Below are 21,516 nucleotides of genomic sequence, written 5' to 3'. Positions count from 1 at the left end.
AGCCAAAAAAGGGGCATGGTCATGTCGCAAATGGGGTGGGGCTAGATCAAAAAGGGGCGTTGTTTCACAACCTGACCTATTTACTAAATCCTGTGAATAAATAGCTGAACATTTCCACCTAGAAATAGCTGGTCAGAAAATGTCCCCAACTTGTAAATCTTTGAATCTCCATAGTAAATAGAGGGGAATCCTGCAAGTCTGAAACAACATTTCACACTAGTAAAAACCAAAAATGAGGACCCCTATGTATATTTGTAATATACACTGGTTTTTTTGGGGTGAAAAAATGCTGTCCCTGCAGCTATTGCCTGTGTCTCTGTGAGGAGACCAAATACAAGAAGTGAGGGCAGGACAGGCAGAGCTCTATGCAGGCTCTTGGCTTGTCAATCATTCTGCTGTGTGAGCTGGGAACCTGTCATAGAGCCTCAGGGAACAGAGCCCTGCTTGTCCTCAATGTACAGAGCCCTGTTTGTCCTCAGTGTACAGAGCCATGCTTTTCCTCAGTGTACAAAGCCCTGTTTGTTCTCAGTATACAGAGCCCTGCTGGTCCTCAGTGTACAAAGCCCTGTTTGTCCTCAGTATACAGAGCCCTGCTTGTCCACAGTGTACAGAGCCCTGCTTGTCCTCAGTGCACAGAGCCCTGCTTGTCCTCAGTGCACAGAGCCCTGCTTGTCCTCAGTGTACAGAGCCCTGCTTGTCCTCAGTGTACAGAGCCCTGCTTGTCCTCAGTGCACAGAGCCCTGCTTGTCCTCAGTGTACACAGCCCTGCTTGTCCTCAGTGCACATAGCCCTGCTTGTCCTCACTACATACAGCCCAGCTTGTCCTCAGTGTACAGAACCCTACTTGTCCTCAGTGCACACAGCCCAGCTTGTCCTCAGTGTACAAAACCCTGCTTGTCCTCACTGCACAGAGCCCTGCTTGTCCACCCACATCCCTTGAATTTGGTCTCCTCACAGAGACACACAGGCAATAGCTGTAGGGACAAAAATATACACATCTTTTAACCAATGTATATTACAAATGTACATAAAATGTTATTTTCTACATTATATAAAAAGTTTTTACTAATGACAGGTACACATTACTTTATGTATATCTGCTATTAATTTTAAATGTACATAAAAAGATACATGGTATAGAAGAAAGAAAGAAGCCTGATAGACATTAATTTCATATTCATAAGCATATTAACCTCTGGGACCCACTACTATCTCCAGAACAGGAGTCTCCATATGGGAGGATTACAAAAACAGCATAGCAAGTTCTGCTATTTCAATAACATCTGTTTAGTTCTATAGGAGTTATGGAAACACAGCAGTCTTGGCCTCCTATCCCTTCATTTGCCATTGAAAAGCAGAAGCTGGTAGTGGAACCATTTTTCTTGAAACAGGTTTGGGTCCCTGAGGTAGGTTTTATATCTATTAATTATTGGAAGCTTATCCCTTTATGAAAAATAATAGGCAGAATTTACTAAAGGCTGACATTTCATATGCCCATCTTAAAGGGGTACTCCACTGCTCAGCGTTTGGACTTGTGATGTCAGAGCCCCGCCCCCTCTTGATGTCACTGCCCCATCAATGCAAGTCTATGGGAGGGGGCATGACATCACATGTCCCAGGTGCCGGATATAGGCGCTCAGAACATTTTGTTCCGAACACTAAGCATCGGAGTGCCCCCAATTTTAATATAAGTCGCCACCTCTTTATTTGTCACATCAGAAGCCAAAATCTATACCAGCTATGACCTGAAATAGATTTTATTTATAGCTTACATGAATTTCTGGAGTAAATTATGGTAAATCAGCTGGGCTGTGGGAGGTCATGCCACATTCCACTAGGTACCATCATTTTTTAGAATGGTAACAAGAAACGTCCAAATGTTTTCAGAAATAAGCACATACCAAAATTGACAATAGTGGTGCAAAGCCCTACTTTGCATTACTGTAGATAACTATATTTATGTTATTGTAATAGATCATCTCATGTAACCTGATGTTAATGTAATGTAATAGAGGCCTCTCTGCAGTCATGTTATGTTAGAGAGTGTTGCACGAAAAGTATACAAGATTTTTAGTTTGAACTCACAATATCAATGATTAAAGCTAGTGAATATATTTTATTAAACATTCTGTATAATAGCAATAGAATAGTATTAAATAACTTACTTTGCTGCCTGAGGCCCCTGGAGCACCAACTTCACCCTTTGGTCCCTACAGGCAAAATAAATAGTGCATGGTTGTCGTTATTATGATTATTATTATCATTACTGGTACAGTTATTGTTGTTGGTTTTATAGTTCATTTACATAATTGTTAATATATATTAGAAAAAAAACACAGAAAAATGTGGGCATTGAGAGATGGAACTCCACTTTATAATAATTCCACACTTCACTACATTTCATAGAAAAAGAAAACTCAGTTCTCAAATTTACTTACGGCTTCTCCAGGTTTTCCATTCTCACCAGAGGGTCCAGGAGCTCCAGGCAATCCCTTTAAAAAAATAAAACATTTTAACCCCCAGAAGAGGCAAAAGGACTGTAAAATACTGTAAACCATTTGATTATAGCAGTCTAAATAGCTTATCTAAAAAAAATTTATGTGAGCAAGCTATGACTATTAAAATGCCCAACTAAAATACAATTTGCCATATGTAGCCAGTTGTTAGAACTTTTTATTATTTAGGCAAATTGTAGATTGGACACAGATATGATTCTTGCATTGAGATTTGTTCCTTTTGGCTACATAGACAGTTTTTGTCTGTACTAGTTTTTGTACTTAAAGCTCATTTTTTGGCTAACCAATATAGATAACCTCAAGGTACAATAGAGATATATTTTGTAATCAAATATAAGGATAGCTATTTACCTGACCCACTTTTAACAGTGTTTAGATATAAGCATTTCAGCAGCCACATGCACTACATTTAACCAATAGTCTGGAGCTGACTTATTCCCTTCTATGGAAAAGTTTTCCAGGCATGCTCCATGACCTGTGCCAAAGTCACTGTGCAGGAAGGGGAGGAGTTTATCGGCCACCAGCACCCACTGTATTGTTAGTTAGTGGTGTAAACCTGTGATCTCTCTCTCTTTCTCTCAGCACACAACAGGAAATGTCAGATTAATATGAGCCTTAGTTGTCAAACTAAAAACTGCAAGATTTCATTTTTTTTTTATATATAAAACAACTCCAAAAATTCTTACAAATATGTCTAATATGAAAACATGATTCACACTATAGGTCATTTCCTTTGAACTCCTTGACAAATTCCCCAAATAACTTTTATTATTTTTTTACCTTTTGTGGATAAAATAAACATTGCATGTTCATAGGGAGGTCAAAAAGATAACTGTGGACCAGATGAATGCTTGGCCAACAGCTATTAAAAAACGTTTGGCCACCTTAAGGCCTCTGTTCTGCACTGTTATAGTAATAACTTAAAAAGGAATTTTAAAACTCTACTAAGCCAGAAGCATCTATTCCAATAAAACATACCATTTTGATCACATAGTATAATATAGCAAAAGGTTATCTCTTCTGGTATTACCTGGAAGCCTCCTGGTCCTGTTGCTCCTGGTTCTCCTCGTTCACCTGGAGGACCCTAGTAAATACATTGAAAAATAAATGTCAAAATTCCATTTTGGACAATTTAGTAACATATTTGATAATTATATGAGTACTTCTACTGAAAGAAATTTTAGGTGACTTTTGGTTGTTACAAATTATATTAACAAAATTGATAGAATACTATATAAAAAAATCTCTAAAATCTTTTTAAAATTTAATGACATGCCTATGGTATGATATAACCCCCTTGCTATTGCACTCCTTATGATAAATAAAAAAAATATTTCTAATGTACTTTGTTTAAGAAAAAGAAAAAGACATTTTCTATGTTTTATTTGTGTTTAAAAAAGCTGCCACTAGGTGTCTCCCTACTTGTTCAGAGCATATTTCCTCCCATCTCTTGTACAAACTTTGGACTCCTGCTGGCCTGGCAGAAGTCCAAAATTAAGAAATGCAGTCTGGAGTGCTGAGGGGTGTGTGTGTAGCCTTAGCCAATCATAGTTCATCTCACACACTGAACTATAAACACATAAAAGGTTGGTGCATAAAATGAGAATGCTTGGACTGGGGGAAAATGTGTGCAAGTACTTGGCTCAGTTATAGGAAACAGAGGGTGGTTATTAATGGTACTTATTCTGATTGAGTGTTACTAGTGGGGTACCACAGCGGTCAGTCTTGTGTCCTGTTCTATTTAATATATTCATTAATGACCTTGTAGAGGGGTTGAATAGTAAAGTAGCAATCTTTGCAGATCATACTAAACTCTGTAAATTGGTAAACACTATAGAGGACAGTGCGCTATTACAAATGGATCTGGATAGGTTGGAGGTTTGGGCTGGGAAGTGGCAGATGAGGTTCTACACTGATAAATGTAAGGTTATGCAAATGGGGAAGAAAAATCCGGACTGGGATTATGTATTAAATGGGAGCACACTTGGGACGACTGATGTGGAAAAGGACTTGGGAGTATTAGTTAACAATTAATTTAGCAATAGTGACCAGTGTCAGGCAGCTGCTGCCAAGGCTAATCAAATCATGGGGTGCATCAATAGGGGCATAGATGCCCACGACAAGGAAATAACTCTACCGTTGTACAATCACTAGTCAGACCACACATAGAATACTGCGTACAGTACTGGGCACCAGTGTACAAGAAAGATATAGTGGAGCTGGAGAGGGTCCAAAGACAGGCATCCAGGGTATTACGGGGAATGGGAGGACTACAGTACCCAGAAAGATTATTAGAATTAGGGTTATTTAGTTTAGAAAAAAGAAGGCTTAGGGGAGACGTAATAACTATGAATAAATATGTCAGGGGACAGTACAGAGATCTCTCCCATGATCTATTTATACCCAGGACTGTATCTATAACAAGGCGACATCCTCTATGTTTAGAGGAAATAAGGTTTCTACACCAGCACAGACAGGGGTTCTTTACTGTAAGAGCAGTGAGACTGTGGAATTCTCTGCCTGAGGAGGTTGTTATGGTTAAGTCGGAAAAAGAATTTCAAAGGGGCCTGGATGCATTTTTGGAGAATATTAACACTACAGGGTATGGATTCTAGATCTATAGGGACAGAAGGTTGATCCAGAGATCTATTCTGATTGCCATATTTGGAGTTGGGAATGAATTTTCCCTCTAGTATGAGGGGTTTTTGCCTTCCTCTGGATCAACTCAGTCAGGACTCATTAGGGTTATAGGTTGAACTTGATGGACTCTGGTCTTTTTTCAACCATATGAACTATGTTACTATGAAATATCCAATTTGTATAGTTTCCATCATGTTTTCTACTTTTTAAACGTTTCAGATTTTTTTTTCAAATGGCATTATCTGTCCCCTTTAACTTTTTTATTTTTCCATATACAAGAATGTGAAATACATTTTTGTGTTTTTTACATTTATGCGATTCACCCTGTTTTGTTAATGTTATATTTAAATAGTTTGGACTCACGGCGATACCAAAAATATTTATGTTTTTTTTTTTTTTTTATTACGGAAGGGGTTAATTTGTATTGAGGTTAACACTATTTTGTTTATTGTACACTTTGTTAATCCCCATGGGCCATCATTAGATACCGATAAATATGTACTGCATTGATCCATGAAATGTGTGCTCTATTGGTATAGCCTGCCCCAGACAGGATTTATCAAATGGATGATAGAAAGAAAGAGAGATGTGGGATTATGTCCTATAAATACATTTGAATTTATTACACAATATTAAATAGACAATAAAATGCTATATATAAAAGTGTCTTTTGCAGGGCCCTTGCATTCAACAGATAATATGTTTAAAATAAAAAAAATTAAATAAAAAAAAAATATAAAAAAAATAATAATATGCACCATTGGTGAGTATAGTTCCCCTATTTGGCGTGTATTTTAGTAACTTTGTGGTCTCTTCACTGTAACTGGCGTGCTGTAACAATGAGGCAACAGGGTGATGTCGTCTCCGCAATGTGGGTACAGTTATTTACGGTACAGCCAGTAAGTTGCTCTTCATGAAAATGGCTCAGGCGGCACCGTGCCGTAATACGGCCCAAGAATGTGGCTGGTAGGTATTCATTATAAGCACTCGGTAGAGCTGTAGTGGGGTGGGGGTTAGAGTTAGAGGCTGGGCAAATGCGTGCTTGTCCGGCATCTAACTCTAACCCCCACCCCCCTCAAGGACACTTGCGCAATAGCCCTGTGCCATCAGGGTAGAGTTGGCAGCAAATAGGGGCATTACAGCACTGCCGAGAGCTCATACGGAATACCTATACTGAATAATGAATAAACTGTGTGATGCATTTGCGTACCACATGTGGTTACTCTATAGTAACCTAATGGACCCTATGCATATCCAGTATAGTCTATTGGTGTTTCTCATTACAATCTATCTTTGTTAGCTGTAATTTTACATTAACGTCTAAGACCGACAACCACTCACAGCCGTAGTGACTACATCTTTGATGGTGACTGCTCTTTCCTATCCATCATGTTGAGATCTATTCAATTATTTTTTTTAACTATTTCACTGGCTTTTATGTATGGTTGTACATTTCATTGTTGCATGCATTGCTTATGTGTCTCTACTTCTCCTCCATCCCTGATGAACCCATTGTCACCACCTGGAAGAAACACGTTGGAACATGGAGCATGAGAAATGTGTCACATTAAGCTACCACTTGTGTCTGTATCTATTCTAGTGGTAGACCCTTTTTTATAGCTTTCTCCTTTTCCCATTCCACACTTAGGTTAAGTCTAGCACATTGTTAGGTAGGGATTAGCTTTGATAGGTACTCATCTGAATTCTTATCTTCCTCCTTATCAGGCTATGTGTGATTATTTATAGTGTTGGCGAATAGTTTGGGCCATATTACTCTTGTCAATTATTTCTATGTGTATTGTGTACCTTGCATTTTTATGAGAATCTAATTAAAAGTTATATTTTATTTATCTTTGCCTCATTGGTAGAATGTTTCTATATTGCTTGTTGAGTACTCTTCACCAAGGGCAGGAGCATCTGAGTCCTCTCATTTGAGGGGCAACCATTAAATCTGGTACCCCTCACATTATACAAGTTTCTATCATCCTTAGCCTAGTAGGACTGTTTCGGTATTTTGTTCTTCTTACAGTATAGTTGGCACATTGGGTAATGTGTAACGCCGTATACTCGGCTTAGGTTTTCAGTTTTATGTAGAGCTTTCATCAATTTTGTCCTTTATCAAATGAAGCTGATCTGCAGCCACTGAAGCTCAGGTAGGCCCTCCGGCTGCCCATACAACAGATTTCCTGCACGCAATAGTGCCATGGCCAGTGTTATGCCGAGCGCTCCGGGTCCCTGCTCCTCCCCGGAGCACTCGCGGCGTTTTCCTCTCTGCAGCGCCCCGGTCAGACCCGCTGACCGGGAGCGCTGCACTGACATTCACGATGGGGATGCGATTCGCATAGCGGGACGCGCCCACTCGCGAATCGCATCCCAAGCCACTTACCGGTCCCGGTCCCCGGCTGTCACGTTCTGGCGCGCGCGCCTCCACTCTCTAGGGCGCGCGCGCGCCAGCTCTCTAAGATTTAGAGGGCCAGTGCACCAATGAGTGGTGCCTGGCCCAATCAGTCTAATTAGCTTCCACCTGCTCCCTGTCCATATAACCTCACTTCCCCTTCACTTCCTTGACGGATCTTGTTGCCTTGTGCCAGAGAAAGCGTTTAGTGTTCTCCAAAGCCTGTGTTCCAGATCTTCTGCTGTTGCCCCTGACTACGATCCTTGCTGCCTGCCCTGACCTTCTGCTACGTCCAACCTTGCTCTTGCCTAATCCCTTGTACCGCGCCTATCTCAGCAGTCATAGAGGTTGAGCCGTTGCTGGTGGATACAACCTGGCTGCTACCGCCGCTGCAAGACCATCCTGCTTTGCGGCGGGCTCTGGTGAATACCAGTAGCAACTTAGAACCGGTCCGCCGGCACGGTCCACGCCAATCCCTCTGTGACACAGAGGATCCACCTCCAGCTTGCCAAATCCTAACAGCCAGGAGATCCGACCCACTGCACCATCAAAGATAACTCTAGCATTCCTTTAAATTATGCCGTCGACTTTGGCATTTAAAATGTTAATAGCCACCCATGGCAATTGCCACATGTTGGCTTTAAGCGGTAGCCCCCAGCTACTGAAATCATCTTGGGGTCACTAGCTACTCAGGAGCCTGCTCCATACACCCTAAGTGGCACCTTGATGGCTTAGAACCGTCAACTGCAGCAGACCTTTTCTTTGCCTAATCCCTTTGCTTTGTGCAAAACGTTTTTCCATGTACTGTATTTTAACACTACTTACTGCTGCTCCTGGGGGACCTTGTTGTCCTTGGTCACCACCCTTTCCTGGAAGACCCTAAGGAAAACAAATTATTTTGTATGTAAAATGATAAATCATTGAATATTAAAATTGTTAACATTATCATAGATCATATAGGTTCATAAAGGCTTACCTGTGGTCCCTGGGATCCAGGAGGGCCTCTTTCTCCATTTTTACCAGCTGCTCCCTATAGAGAAGGATACAATTCGTTAAAGCTATACTACATTAATACGATTATATGGCATGTATGATGTAGCTTATTTTGATATGTTACTTTGTGCATGATTTTATAGTAACTTTCCAATAAATGTTGGAAAGCACTTACTTCATTACCCTTTGGACCTGGGAAGCCCATAACTCCAGGCTGACCCCTTGGGCCTGGTGGACCAGGATTGCCTGATCTTCCAGATTCTCCAGGTGGACCCTTGAAATATAAGAGGGGAAATCTTAAGTTGTATACTTGAGCCCAGCAGAAACAGTAAGCAATAGCAGATCACCTACTGGAACCTAATAGATCAGACAGGATAATTGGAAATATAATTACGCCTCTTCTTCCCCACAATTACAATTGCCTGATTTTTGCAAGCCACAAGTCTTTAGTAAAATAAACGTTACTGTAATAAATAAAATAAAAATTTGACATCTTTTAACCAAACAATGCACACTTACTGAAGGTCCAGGCTTGCCGTCAGATCCAGGGCTGCCTGGACTTCCTGTGAGACCCTAAAATGCAGAATAAATTACTGTAAGGCATAGAACAAGATACCAGACATAATCAATAAACATGGTCTAAATAATGAAATATACTTTATAATGAAATATACTATTATAACAAGTACAGTGATAAAATATATTTTATTGTTTGTCTTCTACAAAAACAGCTAAAGATTACCTGCCACCATCTCCATTGCTTTATATTATGCTGTTGGTATGTTGCCCTCTTCATTACCTCCCCCCCACAGTTTTTCTTTTTCCTTTTTGCCCAGCATTCCCTTCATAACCCTCTTTCAAAGCTTGCTCTCTGCAGGCAGTGTTCAATGTAGCTGAGGTGCACCATGAAGCGTGCACAGCGCTCGCTCCTGTCTGTCTGATTGACAGGCAGGGAGCTGCGCTGTGCTCGTCAGTGTCCATGCATGAGTCTTGTGGCTGGGACATGTAGGGAGACCCCTAGTGATCAGTTTTTACAAATCAAAATAAATATATAAATATAATTTTTTTTAATGACATGGTATTAGAAAGTTTTTTCTAGTACATTAATTAACAACATAAAAAGTTTTTGTGATGACAGGTACTCTTTAACAGTAAAATCCAAAATAAATAGCAGTAAGCTTGGAGGTGTAATCCTGTTGGCACAATATATTTACCTCTAGAAGTAAGGCTGCTTTCACACTATGAAGTTCCCCGGTTAATATACATACGTTTGAAAAATAATTATTAACGCACGTTAAACAACCCCATTCAAGTCAATGGGGTTTTCCGTTTTTTTACCCGTCATCACACCTTATAGCCCGTCATGACTAACGTACGTTAGTTGTGACTGGAGAAATAACGTGAAATGCACAAATTTTTCGCCCGTCACAAGAAACAGGTAAATTAACGTACGTTATTTTTAATATCGAAGTCTATGGCCGACGTACGTTAGAAATACACCCGTTAATGCCCGTAATTAAAACTGACGTTATTTTTACTGAGCATGCTCAGAAGAGGTGACATCAGCAGACTCCTGCAGTGCTGAGGGACTATTACTACTCCCATCATGGAACAGACTTTTTTCCATGATGGGAGTAGTAATTCCCCACTGCGGGAGTCTGCCGGTGGCTTGGGAGGTTACATTAGTGTTTGTACTACTACCCCCATTATGGAACAGACTCTGTTCCATGTTGGGGGTTGTAGTACAGGGGCTGAGGGATTAATTGCACTGGGTCTCACTTCTGACACCCGATGCAATCAGAAGTTATTAAGCCTGGGGAGCAGGCGGCATGCTCCGCAACCCTGCGATCACAATGTATTTTTTACTTTAATTTTGAAATTTCCCGCTGGGAGCCCTGAATGGCCGGTACTGATCAGCCAATCAGGGATCCCAGTGTTTTTTTTTTAAATGGACAATGTGAGGGGACATATGTATATTAAAAGTGTTGTGGGGGGCAAGATATACAGAGCTGCAGGGGGGGCATAGAGCGCTATATATCTAGCCCCCAGCACATTTATAATATGCCTCCCGCCAGCACATTAATAAAAATATATACCCCCGCCAGCGCATTTATAAAACTATGACCCCCGCCAGCGCATTCATATGTATATATCTATACCCCCCGCCAAAAGCATAATGTGACCCCGCCGGCGCATTTATATTTATATATCTATACCCCCCGCCAGCGCATAATGTGACCCCACCGGCGCATTTGTCTTAATTTTTCATTGCAGTGCTATATGTGAATATATTGCAGCGCTATATACTGCAGCGCTATATGTGAATACATTGCAGCGCTATATTCATTCATAGCGCCCTCGGCTGCATATGTATATAGATGTGCTGGATCTGCCCCCCACAGAGCTTCTATATACATACGCCGGCGCTGTGCTATGAATGAATAGTATATCAGCCGGGCGGCTGCTGGATGTGCTGCTGGCAGATATCTCATATAGCGCATTTGTGCAGCGCTATATGTGACAAGTATATCTGTCAGCAGCGCATCCAGCTGCATATGTATTTAGAAGCGCTGTGGGGGGCAGATAACGCTATATGTCTGCCCCGCAGCACATCTATATACATATGCAGCCACTGCGCTATGTATGAATAGTATATCTGTCAGGATCATCTGGCCGGCGGCTGCTGGATGCACTGCTGACAGATATACTTGTCACATATAGCACTGCACAAATGCGCTATATGTGATATCTGTCAGCAGCGTATCCAGCAGCCACCCGGCCGATGATGCTGACAGATATACTATTCATTCATAGCACAGCGTCGGCATATGTATATAGAAAAGCTGTGGGGGGCAGATAATGCTATATGTCTCCCCCCCAGCACATCTATATACATATGCAGCCGCGGGTGCCATAAATGAGTAGTATATCTATCAGGATCATCTGGCCAGTGGCTGCTGGATGCATTGTGATAGATATACCATTCACATATAGCACTGCAATGAAAAATTAAGACAAATACGCCAGCGGGGTCACATTATGTACTGGCGGGGGATATAGATGTATACATATAAATGCGCCGGTGGGGGTCACATTATGCACAGGCGGGGGGGGTATAGATATATACATATAAATGCGCTGGTGGGGGTCATATTTTTATTAATGCCCTGGCGGGGGTCATATTTTTATTAATGCGCTGGGGGGGGCTAGATATATAGCACTCTATCCCCCCCCCCCACAACACTTTTAATATATATATATATATGTCCCCTCACATTGTCCATTTTAAAAACCCCGCTGGGATCCCTGAATGGCTCCTCAGTACCGGCCATTCAGGGCTCCCCGAGGGGAATTTAAAAATGAAAGTAAAAAATACATTGTGTACATTGCAGGGTTGCGGACCATGCCGCCCCCTCCCCTGCTTAATAACTACTGATCGGATCAGGTCAGAAGTGAGACCCAGTACGATCAATCCCTCAGCCCCTGAACTACAACCCCCATCATGGAACAGAGTCTGTTCCATTATGGGGGTAGTAGTAAAAACACTAATGTAACCTCCCCAGACACAAGCAGACTCCCGCAGCTGGGGAACTACTACTCCCATCATGTAAACAAGTCTGTTCCATGATGGGAGGAGTAGTAGTCCTGGCTGTGGGAGTCTGTAGGCAGAGGTGTTAAAACGTTCGTATATGATGGATGTTATAACGGGTCTTAACGGATGAATATGCCCGTTATTTGGACAGACATTATTCAGCCGTTAGCATCCGTTGCTTCACCCGTTATTAAACGTCCGTTAACAATACATAATAACGTACGTTTATTAACGGTGAACTTCATAATGTGAAAGCAGCCTAAGCTTTAAATTTAAAATTTCACATTTTTTGAATGTTAGAGTATGAAAACAAAAACAATATGGTGAAATGTGAACATACTCTCAGGCTGGGTTCACACATCGTAAAATTACATAAAAAATAAGGCTGTGAAGTAGGAATAAAAATGGACGTATTTTAAATCTAACAGTGTGCACTATTAAAGTCTATGGAAATGGGTCTGTCAGTGCACACATTGTTTAGAAAAATGGGCGTAATACCAATGTTCATGTAATGATACAATATGTTAACCCAGCCTCAAACTGCACTTCAATATCAGCATAGCAAGCACAAATAGGATATAAAAGGAATATTTACTCTCATTCCAGGTAGGCCAGGACCTCCATCTCTTCCTGGTTCGCCAGCAACTCCTCTCGGTCCCGGACTGCCTGCTGAACCACGTTCTCCTGCAGGTCCCTAAGTACACAAAATATAAATTGTTAGCTCTATCTATTTATTTATTTATTTACTTATCCATTCATCTTTTTATTTATTTCATAGATAATTACCTTTTCACCTGGCAATCCACTGGAACCCGCTGGTCCACGAAAGCCTGGAGCTCCCTAAATGAGAAGTAGTGCACATGAATATAAAATGTCATCAAATCATAATGGCTGGGAAATCAGTCTGTTTTAAATCATATATGAATATAAATATAAACCCTAGTTTCAAGAATAGTCATATATGTCATATGACTAATATCAGTACTGTTACATTTAGTACAAGATTAACATTGCAAGGGTAATATACCTAAAATCCCTTTTCTTATGAAACCTGCACCAAAACCTGCACAAACTGCAACAAGGAAATAATATGCAGTTAACCTTACATTTATTTATCAATCAATTTTAATAGTGATCACTTTTGTGTTTGGATGTACCGTGTATAAGTATAGAATATAAACTAGCAGACAATTTCCAGCACATGAACCTTAAATTAGGAGGATTAGTCATTATTCCGGAGGGCTTCGATAAACATGTGCCTCTTATTCACAATTGAAAAAAAAAATCTGTCACTTTTTGTTCATCTGTATACCATAAAAGTTAAAGAAAAGACGACATGGACCTGGACTAAACTATACAATTTCAAAGTGTATAATAGTAACATAGTTCATAAGGTTGAAAAAAGACCAGTGTCTATCAAGTTCAACCTATAACCCTAATGAGTCCCTATTGAGTTGAGTTGATCCAGAGGAAGGCAAAAAACCCTCATACTAGAGGTAAAATTCCTTCCCGACTCCAGAATAAATCCCTGGATCAACGTTCTGTCCCTATAAATCTAGTATACATAACCAGTAATGTTATTACTCTCCAAAAATGCATCCAGCCCCTTTTAATAGAGTTCACCATGACCACCTCCTCCAGGAGAGAATTCCACAGTTTCACTGCTCTTACAGTAAAGAATCCCGTTTGTGCTGGTGTAGAAACCTTTTCTCTAGACGAAGAGGATGCCCCCTTGTTATTGATACAGTCCTGGGTATAAATAGATCATGGGAGATATCTCTGTACTGTCCCCTGATATATTTATACATAGTTATTAGGTCTCCCCTAAGCCTTCTTTTTTCTAAACTAAATAACCCTAATTCTGATAATCCTTCTGGGTACTGTAGTCCTCCCATTCCCCGTATCACTCTGGTTGCCCGTCTTTGAACCCTCTCCAGCTCCACTATATCTTTCTTGTACACTGGTGCCCAGTACTGTACACAGCATTCTATGTGTGGTCTGACTAGTGATTTGTACAGCGGAAGAATTATTTCCTTGTCGTGGGCATCTATGCCCCTATTGATGCACCCCATGATTTTATTAGCCTTGGCAGCAACTGCCTGACACTGGTCACTACAGCTAAATTTACTGTTAACTAAGACTCCTAAGTCCTTTTCCATGTCAGTAGTCCCAAGTGTTCTCCCATTTAATACATAATCCCAGCCCGGATTTTTCTTCCCCATTTTCATAACTTTACATTTAGCAGTGTTGAACCTCATCTGCCACTTCCCAGCCCAAACCTCCAACCTATCCAGATCCATTTGTAACAGTGCACTGTCCTCTAATGTGTTTATCGCTTTACAGAGTTTAGTGTTATCTGCTAAGATTGTTACTTTACTATTCAACCCCTCTACAAGGTCATTAATGATTATATTAAATAGAACAGGACCCAAGACTGACCCCTGTGGTACCCCACTAGTAACAGTCACCCAATCAGAATAAGCACCATTAATAACCACTGTCTTTTTCCTATCATTGATTAATGGAAATATTAACTTTTAAGGACAGTGATGTCTAACTTAGCACCACCAATATTACCAATTATCAAAATATGTATATGAAAGTATTGGATTATTATAATTGTCCCTCATTTATATAGTGTAAAGCTGGCAGATAAATATAGCAGTTAAAACACAAAAAATGCATTAGAAGGCAAGGTTATTAGTGGGTACAGTACTAAGACCATGTTATATTTCTTTAAACAGAATATAACTTAACATACTCTTTCTCCTGGAGTTCCTGGTAATCCATTAGTTCCTGGTTCACCATTAGCTCCTTTTTTGCCTTCTTCTCCTGCTGTACCAGGTGCACCAGGAGTTCCAGCTTCTCCCTAAACACAATCACAAAAAACAATAATAGCAAAGTAGTTTTAAGAAGTTAAATATTTTAGATTTCAGATGAGTTCAGTTTCAGGGTTGAAAATATATCCAAGAACTTACACGCTCTCCCCTTGGACCAGTCTCTCCTTTTCCACCATCTTTGCCAGGTTCACCCTAAAAATTTAAACATATCAGTATTTACTATGAAATATAAAAAAAAAATACCCTCTGTTCTTTAATTAATGTTTTTGTTTTACCTGTTACATATTGTTATCACCAATACAGTATACAGTAATACAGCTAGAGCAAAATGAAAGTCCTTTCTTACATTAAATACATTTCTTAGGCCACATTAACATGACATTTTTTTTAAAATTTCTGCTACCTATTAAATGTTGGAATACCATCAAAATGTATTCAAATGCATACCATAGCATTTACTATAAACTTTAATAGAGCAAACATTGGGGAAGATTTATCACTATCACTGAGTTGTTTTGTATGTCATTTTAAAAGTCACTTTTGTTGCAGTTTTTTTTGGAGACATGCTCATAATTTATCAAATGTGTGATAAATAGTGCCACCAAGTCCACCAAAAATAACAATATGACTAGAGCAACACTGAGATGGTCTAGGTTTGCAAGGTTTTTTCAACCATTGCATTGTAATCTTACATATTTTTCTTTTAAATCACAAATTACAAATTAATGATCAGTGCATGTAAAGTAGCCCACATAGACAAGTCTTCAGAAATCACTTATATTGTAAGTAAAAAAAAAATGTGCAAAAATTGGGCAAATCGTAAAAGAGCAAAAGAGCATGCAAATTACACCAATAACAAGTAAAAAAAAGATTCTTAATTCTCCTCCATTGTGCCTTTGTTAAGCCTGTGTTTGTAATGTGAATAAAGCTCTTGACCAATTTATGGCATTGTACAAAATAATCAAATAAGATTATTTTGCAATGAACAGTGAGTTTGAAACAAGGTGCTCATGTATTTATAACAAACTGATGGTTTGTGGTTACTTACAGCTGCACCACGTAAGCCAGGAGTTCCGTTAGTTCCAGGTGGACCAGGAGGACCACGAGCACCAGCCAGTCCAGGAGCACCAGGAATACCAGCAGGACCCTTTTTAACGATAAAATAAATTTTTTTTTAGATATATATACCATGTATGTATAAATATATATAAATCATAAAATGTTGCAGTATCTTGTAATACCTTTTTTATTGGACTAACAGCATTTTGTAGAGACAAGCTTTCGGGATTCCTCCCTTTATCAAGTCCAAAGCAAATCTAAGCTCACAAGAAGAAGACACAGTGTCTTCTGCTTGTGAGCTTAGATTTGCTTTGGACTTGATAAAGGGAGGAATCCCGAAAGCTTGTCTCTACAAAATGCTGTTAGTCCAATAAAAAAGGTATTACAAGATACTGCAACATTTTATTATTTGCATCACTGGACTAATACGGCTACTCAAATTTTATATATATATATATATATATATATATATATATATATATATATGTAGAGAGAGAAAGAGAGAGAGAGAGAGAGAGAGAGAGAGAGAGAGAGAGAGAGTTATAAAGAGAGAATGAATTAATTGTACTTTCCAAACAGTGTAATACTCACTATTTCTCCTTTGCCACCTGGATTTCCATCTCTACCTGGAGGACCCTGAAATAATATTGAATGCATTGTCATATTATATGTGAATTAAATAAAAAAAATGTAAAATAAATATTTATATATATACCGTATATATAAATGTATAGTAAAAACTATGCTTACAGCAGGGCCAGTCAACCCAGCAGAACCTGGAAGGCCTGGTTCACCTCTAGACCCAGGAGATCCATCAGAACCACGGGATCCAGGAGATCCAGCTTCACCCTAAGCAGACAAAAAGTTTGTAAGTGAAAATAACCACACTTTTTTGCATTTACCTTAACCTTACATTTACTCCAACTTACACCAATGTCAATGGGGGAGATTTATCAAAACCTGTGGAGATAAAAAAAAAGTTGCCTAGTTCCCCATAGCAACCAATCAGATAGCTCCTTTCATTTTGCAGAGGCCTTGTCAAAAATGAAAAAACTGATTGGTTGCCATGGGCAACTAGGCAACTTTTCCTCTGCACAGGTTTTGATAAATCTCCTCCCTTGTCTTTTAGTAAATGTAATAAACAGAACCATTTGTTACGCTATAATAATCATATCCTGCTTTTCTCATATGTTTAGTGTATACTCCAAAAAAGTACCTGGTGACATGGAAGTGACGACAGGACCCTATTTATCTGATAAATGCCAAAAGAGCATTGTTGACCAAAATGCTTTTGCAAATGTTTCTTAAGTTGCATAGAAAAGCAAAGTTTGCTGCAAAATAATTTTTTTAATGCCTATTTTATGCCTCATTTGTTTTCACATCAGCCACTATATGCCTATTCAATTACATAAGTCAAAGTCGTCTGACTGAGGAAATAGAAAGAAGGTGATCCTGGCACTCATGAACTGCTGAACAAACTTTGCCTTTCTTACAGCTTCATAGCAGGTACACTTAGGCGGTACACGTTACAGCTATACCAGCCTTTCTCAAATGCATAATGAGAACAGGTTAATGTGTAATTTATGCAACATCCGTCTCATCAAAACTACGTCATATCAGTAACTAGGCAACCATAAACAAAAGAAATCAATTCTCAACAAAGAAAAAGAAAACAGCTACTTGTGTCTTTTAATTCTGTGGCATCCCGTCGTCAAAGATCTGAGGTGGGTTTCTGTGAAGTGAAAGTATATGACATTAGTAATCGCTAACTGTACAAACTCAAAAAAGTTGTGTTAACTCATAATCGCGATTTAACCCCCGTGGTGCCAGAGTGTCCAGATGGTGCATCCAGAAAGCTTCTTTTTTAAGGAGCAATTTTTTGATGTCTCCCCCGCATCTATGCGGGAGTAACTCATCTATCACCTGATATTTTAATTGTGTCATAGAATGACCCTTTTCCTTAAAATGTTGGGAAATCGGTAATAGTAAAATGCTGCATCTGATGCTAGATTTGTAGATGTGTAGAAACCCACAATTGGAAATCTCTTTCCACTGTGTGGCTGCGTAAACAAATCACCTCTGATGACAGCTCAAGCAGGGAAATGTCCCACATTTTTTGGTACTCAGGAATGTTTAGTGGCTCTTTTGTTTAGTACCCACATCTACTCTAACAACGATCTTTCAAATTTTGCGATCGTTTGTTGCAGATGCGTTGAGGATTTTTCGATTCTTCTATAGCTGTGTAAGATCTTTCTAAAATTCTCCAGTGTTCTCTCACTATCTGGTCAATTTTTATGTCCTCACAAATTGGATCACCTTTTTATCCTTATATCTTATTTGTCTCTCTTGACTATCCCTATCAGGGGATAACATTTTCTGGGGTTAACCTCTTCCAGAACTTCTTGTCCAGCTCCTTTAGTCTCGCCTCTCTCTTTTCAGGGTCTGTTACTATTCTTTGGATCCTCTGTCTCTGTGAGTGAGGAATTTCCCGTTTTGTGGATGGAGTGTGGGCACTGGTGTAGTGTAAGAGTTGGCTTATCAGTTGGCTTTCTAAACAAGTCTGTACAGAGCCCCCCCCCCTACCATCTTTTTCAATCATAGTATCCAAGAAACTCACCCTTGTGTCTGGTCTGCTGTTATGGTCAATTTCAACTCTTCCCTGATAGAGTTCACGAACGTGGCCCCTCCCATATGCACACTATAACAGCTATAAATCTCTCTCGTTATGATGAAAAATATACTGCTCCTCATAATGTGACATATAAGCATTAGCATATGGGGGTGCCATGTTCGCCCCCATTGTTGAACCTCAGTACTGCAGGTAATAGGTGTCCTCGAATATGAAATAATTTTCATGTAGAACAATATCCAGCATTTCAAGAAAATATATTTTTAGATTTAAACTGTAATCACTGCTTTCTAAAAGCCACCTTGTAGCTGCAACAGTGCTCTATCAACATATAATGGCTTACTACGTCGATAGTAACCAGCAATGTTTCCTGAGTTACCTCCCTAACTGTTGTTAACATCTCTAAAAAATCGGAGGTGTCCAAAAGAAAAGAAGGGGTTAACTTTATGTACATCCATTTTAACCAAATTTCAAAAAAAGTCTCAATGGGATGATAATATTTATGAGGATTTTTTAGAGGTCTTAACAACAGTTAGGGAGGTAAATCAGGAAACATGGCTGGTTACTATTGACGTAGTAAGCCTTTATACATTAATAGAGCACTAAAAGGGTATTACGGCTACAACTAGACTTTTAGAAAGGAGTGATTACAGCTTAAATCAAAAAATCTTTTTTCATGAAATGCTGGATATTGTGCTACATGTGAATTATTTCCTATTCAAGGACTCCTATTACCTGCAGTGCTGAGGTTCGGTGATGGGAGCGTGCGATCAGATTTGATTCGTTTATGCACCCACACAGTGGAAAGAGATTTCCAATTGCGGGTTTCTACACGTCAGTCTCGTAATGCCATCTATCTGATAAAATGTTCATGCGGTCTCCTATACGCTGGAGAAACTACCCAACCCAACGTGTAGAAGACCGCATCAATCGACACAAATCTAGCATCAGATGCAGCTATTTACTATTACCGATCCCCCAACATTTTAAGAAAAAGGGTCATTCTATCACACAGTTAAAATATCAGGTGATAGATGAGTTACTCCCGCCTAGACACAGAGGGAAACATCAAAAAATTAGCCCTTTAAAAAGAAGCTTTCTGGATGCACCATTTGGACACTCTGGGACCACAGAGTTAAATTGCAATTATGAGTTAACACAACTATTTTGAGTTTGCACAGTTAGCGATTACTAATGTGATATACTTTCACTTGGCAGAGACCTACCTGAGATCATTGAAGACTGGATGCCACAGAATTAAAAGACACAAGTACCTGTTTTCTTTTTCTTTGTTGAGAATTGATTTCTTTTGTTTATGGCTGCCTAGTTAATGATGTGATGTAGTTTTGATGAGACGGATTTTGCATAAATTACACGTGTTAACCTGTTCTCATTATGCGGTTGAGAAAGGCTGGTATAGCCGTAACGTGTACTGCCTAAGTGTACCTGCTATGAAGCTGTAATAAAAGCAAAGTTTATGAGTGCCAGGATCCCTTCTTTCTATTTGGATACTCCCTGATCCACGGGCACCACCGGAGTGCAGTGCCGACCTGCCTTGGCATGTTCTGACTGAGAAATCCTGAGTATGTTGATAGTGCTCATGTGTTATGTGAATAGATCCTTAGTGAGAACTGTTTTATGAAAAATTTTGAATCTGTATTAATGATGATTTTTGTTAATGTGTTTAATTATTCTAACATTGTTAAAAGCCTTGTTACACATTACAGTTACGGAAAGTTTAGCATTTTGTTACCAGTAGTGGACAGTTAATCTTCAGCTTGTCTGAAGAAATCATGTTGACGGGTAAATTATGATCATTTTAGTGGAATTTTGATTAAATTAGATAATAATAAAATTGAGCTCTTGGTTACATAGTTACATAATTCAAAAGGTTAAAAAAGACCATTAAGTTTAACCTATAACCCTACTGTTTTTATCCAGTGAAAGGAAAAAAAAACCTATGAGGCCAGTGCCAGTTGCCCCACAACAAAGAAAAAAATCCTTCATAAATACAATATTGGAATGAATCCCTGGATCCATGTTCTATCCCCATAAATCTAGTAGTATCCATAACTTGTAATATTATATTTTTCCAGAACAATATCTAGGCCCCCCTTGAATATGTTTAATGAGTCAACCTTCAAAACATTATGTAGCAGTGAGTTTAATAGTCTCACTGCTCTTACAGTAAAGAATCATTACCATTGATTAAGGTGAAACTTTCTTTCCTCTAGACATAGAGGATGCCCCCTGGACATAGAGGATGATATTTTATTTACATTTTATATACATTTTTTTTAAACTAATGTTTGTTACTTATTTACCATACCTTAGGACCTGGACCACCAGGAAATCCTGCATTACCAGGAGAACCTGGGGGACCCTATGGAAAAACGGAAAAAAAAAGTTAATACACAAATATTACAAGACAGCGTAATATATTCATTGAATTTTTTTGTAAATTATTTCAACTATATAACAAATCTTAATGTTCTTACCGGTTGCCCAGAAGAACCAGGAGCTCCATCATTACCACGTGCACCCTAGAATAAATGTAGACATTCATTTTTTATCTATTTGTTTTGCTGACTTATATAAAGGCTTTAGAACAGTCTGACAATACTTTATTAAATAATATAGTATGAATATACAGTGATTACTGTAAACTTTTGTGGTAATAATTGTTGTGCACTCAATAACAGATTTTTTGCTACATTATTTGCTAAATTGAACTAATGTTTAAGTATACAGTGTACACAATAAATATTTTGTCTCCTTTGTAATATATAGACTATATGGTAGGTAGTTAGGATAAACAGAAATGTAGTGACCGGTACTTTAAATGTACAATA

General features: G+C 39.1%; 1 protein-coding gene across 2 annotated transcripts in view; it reads right to left on the bottom strand.

Annotated features, from left to right (window-relative positions):
- The window catches only part of COL3A1 (collagen type III alpha 1 chain), a 110,499-nt gene that overhangs the window by 41,870 nt on the left and 47,113 nt on the right, over positions 1-21,516 (bottom strand). For both annotated transcript variants that reach the window (XM_056535003.1, XM_056535004.1), the window contains 16 exons: positions 21,163-21,207; positions 20,994-21,047; positions 16,786-16,884; positions 16,627-16,671; positions 16,025-16,123; positions 15,115-15,168; positions 14,898-15,005; positions 12,923-12,976; positions 12,732-12,830; positions 9,064-9,117; positions 8,720-8,818; positions 8,528-8,581; positions 8,377-8,430; positions 3,547-3,600; positions 2,439-2,492; positions 2,166-2,210 (listed from right to left, as the gene is read on the bottom strand). In XM_056535003.1, the coding sequence (XP_056390978.1) occupies positions 2,166-2,210; positions 2,439-2,492; positions 3,547-3,600; positions 8,377-8,430; positions 8,528-8,581; positions 8,720-8,818; positions 9,064-9,117; positions 12,732-12,830; positions 12,923-12,976; positions 14,898-15,005; positions 15,115-15,168; positions 16,025-16,123; positions 16,627-16,671; positions 16,786-16,884; positions 20,994-21,047; positions 21,163-21,207 (1,071 nt within the window). The remainder of the gene's footprint in view (positions 1-2,165; positions 2,211-2,438; positions 2,493-3,546; positions 3,601-8,376; positions 8,431-8,527; positions 8,582-8,719; positions 8,819-9,063; positions 9,118-12,731; positions 12,831-12,922; positions 12,977-14,897; positions 15,006-15,114; positions 15,169-16,024; positions 16,124-16,626; positions 16,672-16,785; positions 16,885-20,993; positions 21,048-21,162; positions 21,208-21,516) is intronic.

The sequence above is a fragment of the Hyla sarda genome, chromosome 8 (genome assembly GCF_029499605.1).
Source record: "Hyla sarda isolate aHylSar1 chromosome 8, aHylSar1.hap1, whole genome shotgun sequence".
Classification (NCBI taxonomy): domain Eukaryota; kingdom Metazoa; phylum Chordata; class Amphibia; order Anura; family Hylidae; genus Hyla; species Hyla sarda.
Note: the sequence above shows the minus strand (reverse complement) of the source record. Positions and strands in the feature narration are given on the sequence as shown.